Raw genomic sequence first — 10,894 nt, forward strand, 5'->3', positions numbered from 1 at the left:
GATAATAACTTTGCTATAATAGTTGGTAAATAAACTAATTTAGGTTGGGCTAGTAATTAGTTCACTAGTTCGCTTAAAAAAAGTATTGAAAATTTGTATCTCGTCTTGTGCATTTAACAACCAATTGGCCAACGATAAATTCTTAAATGGAGATCTGATCTGCGATAAATTAATCTTTGATTTATCAAGTTAAAAACTGTTTTAGGCAACTAAAGAAAATAATTGGTAAATTAATTTTAATATTATGAATGTACTTAAATATTTTTACTAATTTTTGTTGTTATCAAATATTTTGGGGTAATTTAAGTAGATTAAGAGGTGGTCTAAAATTAAGTTGCAAGCCCATAATTTCAACAAAGTAACATATCAAATTTTAAATTTCAATTACAAGAAAGATCACTAGTTAGTTAAGAATTATTAAAAAAATATTTGATTTAATTAGATTTGATTCTGTTTTGATTTTAGTTTTAAACGATAGGTTTTAGGTTTTAAAAACTTGTTCATATATAACACACAAGGGAATTACATATCACACAATACGTCCTACACTATACTGAAGAATTCTGTTTTCATTCTACTATCAGTAACTAATCTTCTTTGTTAAGGTTAGAAGTTCTATTTATCTTTTTTATGAATAATTAATTTAAGTATTTTATTTTATTTGAGGTTTTGATCTATTCCATGATTGAGTGTTCGTCATTCCTAAATATTTAGAATTGTTGAAAAATATTATAATTTCGTTTTAGTTTTTAATATTGCTTTTGAAAAATTTAATATTAGAATTAGTTTAAAAATTATTTCTCGTAACGTTTTGGTTTAACTAATACTAGTGTTTTAAAAAATATGCCACACTTTATAATTTTTAATTGTTCTAGTTTAAATATTTTCAATTGTTCTAGTTTAAATAAGCTGAGATATAATCCTTTCATAGAAATTAAAGGGAATCGTTATTCGAGGCAGAAAAATAGTATTTCATGAATGTCATGGTAGCCTAGTAGAGGGAGAACATGAAGGATTGAGATCTGATATAACGCCTTCCATCATCAAACTTACAATAATTATACTTTTGTTTTGAATTAATTGTGTACATTAAACAACTATTTTCCTAGTCAATGTCTATACTTGCTTAAGAATCAAGTATGGCGTGAATGGTGTTCATGCAACTATGCCTAGTTATGGAAAAGTTGACTATACACAATTAAAATGGACTTGGCTTGAGGATGCAGCCAACATTTAGGTTCATCCGCACTTATTATTGAAGTTGCTCAATATTAGGCACACATTAGGGATATTTATTAGAAAATTAAATAAACATAAAAGTATTATATAGTGCTTGATTAATTAAACATTTCTCAATGTACACTTTTCTCTTGTGTAATTAAGCAGAAAATTAGAAATAAGTTGTTATTGATTTTTGGATTCACCAAAAATCGAACTCTTGACCTTTTGGATCTAGAGTTCTAATACCATATCATGAGACCACTTATCCCAAAAGTTTCAACTGATGGAAAAAGGTAATACTAATGGTTATATTTTTAATATTCACTAAATCTCCATTGTCCACATTGTACAAATATTCCATTGGCTCCTCGTACTTTTCCTATTAAAAAAAATGGGTGTTAATTCCACTCGTCAAATGAGGAGAGGTCAAAAAGGGGAAAAGTTAGATCCAGTAGCACAAAAAATGAAGAGTGATGCGTTGCCTCTAAGAAGCTTCAAAATTTATTAGTATCATATTATCCCTCATCACAATAATAAGTAACATGATGAGTGCCAAACACACCCTCATAACTTTTACCCAGAAAAAATTCCACCTCTTCTGAACCTTCAACACCAAAAACAGAGAATAACAATGGCCAAGTCCCAAAAGACAAACCGTGGACGCTGCTTTATATTCCCTTGTTTCATCTTCATCTTCTTCCTCTGCATCCTCGCTTCCATTAACGAAGTCCGCTTCCAGGGCTTACTCAGGTTCGGTCGTTGTAAAATACCAAATCAATCATCATCATCATCATCTTTACTTGCTTCTAATAATGACCAAGAGCTTCGAATCCTAATAGCCGTTCTAACACTACCCGACCAGTACTTGCGCCGCCACTTCCTCCGCCTCGTTTACGGCACACAAACACTCCCGGAGGGAACCAAAATTGACGTGAAGTTTGTATTCTGCAACCTCACGAAGGAAGAGCAAAAGGTGATGGTGGCCCTTGAGATCATGCGCTATGATGACATCATCATCCTCAACTGCACTGAAAACATGAACAAAGGCAAAACCTCTACCTTCTTTCGGAGTTTGCCGGAGATCTTCAACGAAACAGATGGCAGTGATGGACAACATTACCCTCCTTACCATTATGTGATGAAAGCAGACGATGATACATATGTGAGACTCAACAGTTTGGTGGAATCGTTGAAACCATTGCCAAGGGAGGATTTCTACTATGGATTCGTGATACCGTGTGGTAGCATGGACCCTTTCAAGCACTATATGTCTGGGATGGGGTTCTTGGTCTCTTGGGACATTGTGGAGTGGATTCATGATTCTGATATTCCAAAGCAGCATGTGGAAGGTCCTGAAGATAAGGTCTTTGGAGATTGGATGAGATGGGGTAAGAAAGGGAAGAACAGGTATAATGCTAAATGGTCTATGTACAATTATCCTGATCCACCTTCTGTGTGTTCCCATGACCTTTGGCCTAATACTATTGCTGTTCATTTGTTGAAGAATCCAGAAAAATGGATTAGGACTCTTACATTTTTCAATGTCACTCAAAATCTGAAGCCATCAAAATTATATCATATAAGTTAGTCCTATATTATTAGGTATTTGTACTTAGCTCACCATCTTCTTTATTTATTTAATTTTTTTTATATATACATGAGATGATTATATCATCTATGTACTCCTCACACAATCAAGGAGGAGAATACTTAATTGCTTCAAATTCTTAAGAAAGAGGGGTAAAACTTGTTGTATGAATAAAATTTTGTTATCTTTTATTCATTCGTCAATCTTTTTTGGACATGTATTAGAATGTGATAAACAACACAAAAGAAAATTACAATTTAACAAATTAAGTTCAAAGAAAAATATTTAGATTAAGATTTGTTCCCTGTGTTTTTAATATATTTTTTTCTGCTAAACAAACTACGTTTACATTGTAGATTATACAAAATTACAATAATATTAACTATAATAAACAAATATGCTATTTCTTCATTTATGGAAGAGTATTTTAGACATCATTTTATAAATATCTAATTGTATATTTTGACTTTATTAAATAATTAAAAAAAGGGAACAAATTGATTTGAAAGAAGGGATTTAACATCCCATTTGTATAGAATTTTTGAAAAATGCGAGAGAATATTAGAATTTATTATGTTTGATTATCATTTAGTTATTAATTCAATTTTTTTAGTTTAATTTTTTAACAATTAAATATAAATCTTGGATAACTATAGATTAGTCTAGCTAAATTCATATAACCATAAACCTATTATATATACGCCACTTTTAGAAATCAAATATAAAATAGAGTTCAAATAACTATCACTTGTACTAGATTTTATAGTTAAATCATATAAGAATTTTCAAAAATAATATTCACAGGTTGAATGGAGAAAGAAATCAAATATAAAATAGAGTTCAAATAACTATCACTTGTACTAGATTTTATAGTTAAATCATATAAGAATTTTCAAAAATAATATTCACAGGTTGAATGGAGGTAAACGGCCCTTCCACTACTGAATTGAGATTTCAAGGTTGAAAAAGAAATATAAAAGTAATTGCATTTTAAGAAGTGTTAATTTATCTTCTCATATAATGTTTAAAATTTAAAACTATCCAATTCATTTCACACAATAAATAAAATTTGGAGTTTCGAACTTTTAATATTAATTTTTAAATAATTTAAAGTGAAAATTGCCACGTATGCTCATAATTCAATGCCACGTCAGCTGAGTGGTAGCCAGGTGGGTGTGCGTGCAAGAGTTTCAGCATTGCGTTATTGCTGTTGGGCTGCGCCTCCACACACCTCACTCTTCTGTTCTGTCAGCTGAAGAGAGAGACAAAGGGGGTTTTGGCTTTGCGGCTGAGGCAGCTCCTATTCCTTGGTAGCCGCAACCTAATCTCAATCGCAATCAATCATCTCTCGTCGGTGTATTGCGCCGACGTCGTTTTACCCTCTCTTCTCTTCTAGTAAGTCCTTTTCTTCTCTCTTCTTCCCATTCACGAAACTGGATCCTACAACTAATTACTCCTTCTCGTGTTACACATTCCACTTATCAGATTTATTATTCATTCTTTCTTTACTTCAGTTGATTTCTTGTTATTGCTGTCGTTATCTCCAAATTCGCGTTATTTTTTCTGTTATTTATTTTGGGTATTTCTTCAAGCACCTGGTGGCCTAACAAACATGTGAATTTCTATGAAACGATACTGAACTCTCTCTTGTTGAGTAGCTCTTGCCCTTTATCTTTGTACAAGGGTTGAAGAAGTTCGTGTAATTTTAGGCTTTTAGTTGTCGTGCGTTGGAATAACGCTATTGTTTTAACTGTTTTTATATTTTCAACTCTTTGTTCCTCTTAATCTAAACGTTGTCTAATCTGTTTATGATGATGTACAGGAATACATACATTTTATTCTGAACCACTATGGGTAATGGTCCAGCACCATTTTCTGATATTGGCAAAAGGGCAAAAGGTAAACTTGAACTTAACTTCATTCCACGAAATATACACATTCTTTAAGATTATTGTCCGAAGTTATTCTTTACATATAGTTGAATATATTCATGATTATCTGCTAGTTCATGATATGTTATCCCATCTTATTTCTTGTGTTGTAATTATAGTGCTTGACCACAGTGCATGAAGATTTATGGTGATATGGTATTATATTAAAATCAAATGTTTCTTGTACTCTTTCTTGAGTATGGGAATGCCTTGTACTCTTTCTGAGTACTTTAAATATTGAAATCCCTCATAATATCTCAACTCAAATATCATAACAAGTCTAGTATACATAAAGCCTACAATTCTACATGTTTGGGGACTTTAGTATCTGTCGCTTAAAATCCTTTAGATGGTTGGCTTCTTATCAACCCATGTCTAAATTTGTTATAATATACTTGTGGCATTAAGTTATGAACATTGCAATTCTTATGTAGATCTTTTGTACAAGGATTACAACTTTGATCAGAAGTTTAGCTTGTCCATCCCTAGCACCACTGGATTGGTAATGTTTATCCTTATTTCTGTTATTACTTTTTTTTTTCTGTTTAATTAGATTAATTTTTAGTTTTTCTTTTTAATTGATGCTTACTAGATACAAAATCTCATAGCTTCAATATGACATAGTTTTAATATCACATCTACAATTGTGTGAACACTACATAATTTCAATAACATGTAAGTTCATGACTGTTTATTTGATTTTTTATTTTAATTTTATTGGATTATGAAACATTTATTATTGTTATTAATTCGTTAAAGATACTCCTATTATTTCTTATTGAATGAAAAATAGTTTCACTTACTTCTATTTTTCCATTATTGTTTTTTATTTGACTGGTTGTTGGATGAAAAAAGAAAGAATAAATTGATTTAGAACAATATGCAATTGGTTTATTTTTGTCAACAAATATCTTGTTTGTCCTATCCTGTAGGAATGCAATTCTTTTTAAAAGGAATCATTGTTTCATGTATTTAAAAAAATGGATTAAATATATTAAAGTGTGGAAGACAATCGTATTGCGAACCTCTAAATAACCAATCATCTATTCCTTTGAACATGAGTATCATGGTTTAACAAATATGGCAACTCATATCTTTTTCCAATATGTTGGTTGTTTATAGTCTCATGCAGAATATCTTGGGGGTCAGCAGTCAAATATCAAATTATTTTCAACAAATAAATTTTATTAATTCATGTGTGCAAACTCTAATAAATGTGGGTATAAACTATGTTAACTCAGTGTGTAAACTCTAACAAATATAGGTTTCATGTGTGTAAACTCTTGTAAATGTATATGTAAACTATTACTGGCCAAATGCTGGCCCAAAATGATAATACTTTTGGTTTCTGTCTAACGTGCCTGATTTCAAATTCAAAATTTTCTTCTGGCAGGGCCTTATAGCTACTGGATTGAAGAAGGATCAAATTTTTGTTGGTGACATAAACACCCTTTACAAGAGTGGAAATACTATAGTGGATGTGAAAGTTGATACATACTCTAATGTAAGAAATGGAGGTCTAAATTTAATCATATGACTTTTAATAATTTATATATGGCTAGTTTTGTACTTCTGCTATTGCGTACTACCACCACCACTTTGTTGATGAGTGAATGTAACCAGAGTTCAAATTTTGTAGAACTTGTTCAGTTTGGAATGTTTATTTTAACTCTGAAATTTGTGGTCATTATGATGGTAAACTAAATATTTTATCATGTGTTATGCTAAATAATATTTTCTTATCTCGTTTTAGGTAACTACAAAAATCACGGTGAATGATATCTTGCATGGTACTAAAGCTGCTTTGAGCTTCAATATACCTGATCACAAGTCTGGGAAGGTGAATACAATCATGATTGTGCTATGTATGATGAATGACGATACTAATGCATGATTCATAGATTGAATTGGAGGAATATAGCGTGTCTTGTTGCTCCTGAAAATACTTCTGTTACATTAAATCTTTTATCTTTGAGTATTCCATTATGTTAGAAATTCGTTAACAGGTTATAGTAGCAAATATATTCATGATAAAAGCTTTCAGCTTAGCAATATTAGCAAACAATATGGCATGTTACTAATGGCAGTGATTCTCGTGTGAAGTTGGAGAAAACCATTTAATAAGATAATGCACAAAATCATTAAGTTCATTACAATATATGCATTTTCTTGAGTTTGGGGTTGTGTTAGACAGTATCTTTTTTTAGCTTAATTACATATAATAACTAGATGTACTTGGACATTCTTACAAGGTATCTAACCATTCAATATTTTCTCAGCTGTATGTACATTATGTTCATCCTCATGCTGCCATTGATTCTAGTATTGGCTTGAATCCATCCCCTCAATTGGAGGTTTCTGCTGCAATTGGCAGCAAGGATCTTTGTCTGGGTGCTGAAGTCGGATTTAACACAACTTCTGCTTCATTCACAAAATATAATGCTGGAATTGCTTTCAATAGACCAGATTTTTCTGCAGCTCTTATGTTGTAAGTTTCATTGGTACCACATCTTCCTCTGTTTTTTGAATGCAAGAATAGCTAGACAGTATTGTCAACCTTACAAGCATAAGTTAATTGAAATTTGAAAATCTCAATCAATATTTGTCAGAACTTAAATCTTTCATTTGAGAGACAAATCATATCTAGAAGATAGAAATTTCTTTCAATTAATATTCTTTGAATTTGAAAATCCTTTATCAATATGCTATACAAACCGCATATCAAGAAAGATGTAACTTATGCTTGAAGGATCTTTTGTGTTCTCAATTTTCATAGTTTTATGTTCTTAATTTTCCTTTCATTTTGTGAAGGATCTTTTGTCTAACTTTAGGATTCAAAAGATGGAACTTACCTGCTTTGATAGTTTATTTCTTTAAGATAACCAATACTAATTACTCACTATTTATGCAGGGCTGACAAAGGACAGAACTTGAAGGCATCCTATATTCATTATGTGGATCGCCCAGATGGATTAACAGTAGCTGCTGAAATTACTCACAGGTTTTCCAGCTTTGAAAACAGATTTACTATTGGGAGTTCACAGTCAATAGATCCAATTACAGTCTTAAAGACTAGATTCAGTGATGATGGAAAAGCTGCTCTCCAAGTCCAGCGAGCATGGAGGCCGAATTCACTAATAACCCTATCTGCTGAATATGACTCCACAAAAATCTTTGGTTCATCTACAAGGCTTGGTCTTGGTCTTGCTCTCAAGCCATGAATCTCCTTTGTCTAACAATCTATTCTTCTTTGGTGATTTTATCCTTCCATCTCATCGGTTTTACATTGTTTCCAAAACTCATGTTGGGTGTTTTAAGCCCTATCATATCATTATCATAAGTCAAACCAAAGGATAAATTGTATTTGTTAAATCCTCTACAGCAGGAAAGGGGAAAGAGGACCCAATTTTGAAACATTCGCATAATGCCTAGAGACTTGAGTTTTTTTTAGCAGATTTATTTATAGTACTAAAGAAGAGTACTGAAAAATCATGACTATAAGAATATTCAATTTTAACATAAATTTAAGTTATTTTTTAAAAGAATTATAATTAAATAGTATTAAAATAATATGATTTTAAATGATATAATTTTATATTTTTTTTAATAATTTTTATCTAAATATAAATTTGAATAATTGTAATCTAAATAATATTTATTTTATTATAATCTACTTTGATACAAAATTACCAAATATAAATCATAAATATAAACTTTAATCTACAAATTTTAATCCAAATATACACTTAATCGGGAGCCAAATTCGATTATTTGATGATTATGTTTTTGGTCTTATGGTCTGAGTTTTTCTTTTTCTCTTCTTTTACTTTCATATTAGATGCCGAGTCTTCTATGCGGGTACTTCAGTTATATTTAGTTTATCATTAGTTCATTACCAAGCTAACATACAAAACCAGAAAACTACCTACATTTGCTTTTGAGGTCTAATGACACACTTTATTTATTTATTCAACTATGTAATATAAATATAAAAAGTTAAGTACTAAATTAGTTATTAATTTAAAGTTTATNAATAACATTAATATTAATTGATAAAATAGGAAAGGAAAGGGAAGGGGGAGAAGGGAAGAGAAGGACGCGTGAGGCAGTGAAATTAAGCTGAAGGGAGAAGAAAAGAGAGGAGGAAGGGAAAGAAAAAGGCCATTAGAATTTAGAAAAGAAGAGTCCACTCCATCGAGCCATACCGTGCCTCTGGCGAGTTGTTGAGCTGTGTTGTTAAGAAAGAAAGATGTCACACAGCGATACGATACCCCTGCATCCATCATCCCAATCGGACATCGACGAGATCGAGAATCTCATCAACGCTTCTCCGGCCACCGTCCTCCCAGCTAGACCCCCCAGTCCCCCCTCTGGCTTCGGCCCTGCCCCCAACGCTCTCACCGAGACTGTATGGGATACCGTCAAGCGCGATCTCTCCAGAATCATCAGCAACCTCAAGCTCGTCGTCTTCCCCAACCCCTACCGTGAGGATCCCGGCAAGGCCCTCCGCGATTGGGATCTCTGGGGCCCTTTCTTCTTCATCGTCTTCCTTGGTCTCACTCTCTCTTGGTCCGCTTCTGTCAAGAAGGTGCATTCTCTTTTTTCTATTTTCTACCTAGCTACGTTCTTTAGGAATTCAGATCACGAACATCACTTACTTGATCTAGATCTAGATTTTCGAGCCATGATTAGTTCAATGATTTAAAATGCATATCAAGCTTCTGCTCTTATTTATACCTTAGATCTGAATCTTGATAGGTTCTCGATTCCATTTCTGTGTTAATCTAACATTGAGTTTGGATGTGGAGCACCATTTTTATTGAGCTTCTATATCTATATGCTTCATAGCTCTGTATAATGCAAAATGTTAAAGGGGGATTGGAACATTTTGCTTCTGTAAATAAACAAAGTACAGACTGATTAACACTGTCTTCTTTTTCTTATTGGCCGCTTATGTATTGGTTTTAGTTTAGAATTTAGATTGCATTTTTTATCCAGAAATTACATTGGCCATTTCTTTGTCTATCTTTACATTGTAGATAATTAATTTGAGATCTGATTTTGTAGTTCTCTTAAGGTAACTTGTAAAGCATTGTATCCCATTAGATTGCTTCGGATTGGGATCGTATTTGAACAACACGGGCATCAACGCAAATATAGTACTGATTACTGAAGCTGTATTATGTTATTATTGGGTTGTCATATCAAATTAACTAATCAACCTTGAGAGCTGAAGTTAAATGTCACAGGATTCAGCCCTTCCCCTGTTATGAAACCCAGTGCTGCTCCCTGCCTGAAACATGGGATAGATATAAGAATCTGTTCCCATGTTTTTCTTTTTCTTTTCTCACCCCAGATTAAGAACTCTTGATTCCTGTAGATTCTAGTGGATCTACTAATGTATCATATAAATCACTAAATGATATCTTTTATTTAAAACTGTTCTCTCTTACTTTCAGTCTTTGATGTGTGTTAAATGATAATCAAATGTCGAGATTTCGGAACATTACGGTCTCATGTTTTCTCACGAAAGGAGATGATCCACATCCAAGGGCTATGGGACTTGGTGCTGCCTTTTCCTTTGTGCTGCTTGGAACATCCCTTCTCTTTAAATTTGTGATAGGTATAATTATGAGTTGGTGAATGGTGATTATAAAAGTCCAAAGTATCAATAAACTTGCCATCCAAATGGTATACAACTCTAAGTACAGTGTGAGTTCAGCACGACAGAGCACTGCTAGATGCTGGTATATTAAATTACACGGCTTGCATTATAAACAGAATTGTTTTCTTCTCTGCAATATGAAAAATTATATATGTATTTCTTTTGTGGCTTCCTGAAGTTAAATTTTATCCGGGAATCTATAAGTATGTTGGTGTGCTTGATATAATTAATGATCAGTCCATGCATAAATTTAACCAGTTTTATCCATATATGCCACTATACCAAACATTTAGAGAATGTCTACCACTTCAGTTTGCTTGGAATTCGGTTATCTCTGTATCAGGACTTCACATTTCTTAGTTCACTCCTTGTATACCATGTTCCACTGATTTTGGCAATTCTACCCTCTTTTCTTCATTGTAATATACATAATGTGCTGAATAATTACAAAGTGTGTTGGGTTTGTTTTAGATGTGTTCCTCCTAACAT

At 32.4% G+C, this 10,894-nt stretch overlaps 3 protein-coding genes across 7 annotated transcripts in view; all 3 read left to right on the forward strand.

Annotated features, from left to right (window-relative positions):
* The window catches only part of LOC107642342 (protein YIPF6 homolog), a 23,520-nt gene that overhangs the window by 11,488 nt on the left and 1,138 nt on the right, over positions 1-10,894 (forward strand). For 2 of the 3 annotated variants that reach the window (XM_021106772.1, XM_016345665.2), the window contains exon 2: positions 8,979-9,328. In XM_021106772.1, the coding sequence (XP_020962431.1) occupies positions 8,990-9,328 (339 nt within the window). In that variant the 5' untranslated portion in view covers positions 8,979-8,989. The remainder of the gene's footprint in view (positions 1-8,978; positions 9,329-10,894) is intronic. The other variant, XM_021106767.1, reaches the window with a different exon arrangement.
* On the forward strand, positions 1,678-3,000 carry LOC107620434 (beta-1,3-galactosyltransferase 6). Its single transcript, XM_016322595.2, has one exon. It carries the CDS (start codon positions 1,853-1,855, stop codon positions 2,807-2,809), a length of 957 nt encoding a protein of 318 aa, XP_016178081.1. The 5' UTR covers positions 1,678-1,852; the 3' UTR covers positions 2,810-3,000.
* LOC107642334 (mitochondrial outer membrane protein porin 4) lies at positions 4,003-8,190 on the forward strand. Of its 3 annotated transcripts, none has more exons than XM_016345651.2 (7): positions 4,003-4,204; positions 4,632-4,708; positions 5,175-5,242; positions 6,134-6,244; positions 6,494-6,580; positions 7,020-7,228; positions 7,652-8,190. In XM_016345651.2, the coding sequence occupies exons 2-7, from the start codon at positions 4,660-4,662 to the stop codon at positions 7,959-7,961; spliced, it is 834 nt and encodes a 277-aa protein (XP_016201137.1). In that variant the 5' UTR covers positions 4,003-4,204; positions 4,632-4,659; the 3' UTR covers positions 7,962-8,190. The 3 variants fall into 3 exon arrangements, with proteins under 3 accessions (XP_016201137.1, XP_020962421.1, XP_020962423.1); XM_021106762.1 differs by lacking the exon at positions 4,003-4,204 and adding an exon at positions 4,234-4,502; XM_021106764.1 differs by lacking the exon at positions 4,003-4,204 and adding an exon at positions 4,234-4,458.

The sequence above is a fragment of the Arachis ipaensis genome, chromosome B01, assembly GCF_000816755.2.
Source record: "Arachis ipaensis cultivar K30076 chromosome B01, Araip1.1, whole genome shotgun sequence".
Lineage (NCBI taxonomy): Eukaryota > Viridiplantae > Streptophyta > Magnoliopsida > Fabales > Fabaceae > Arachis > Arachis ipaensis.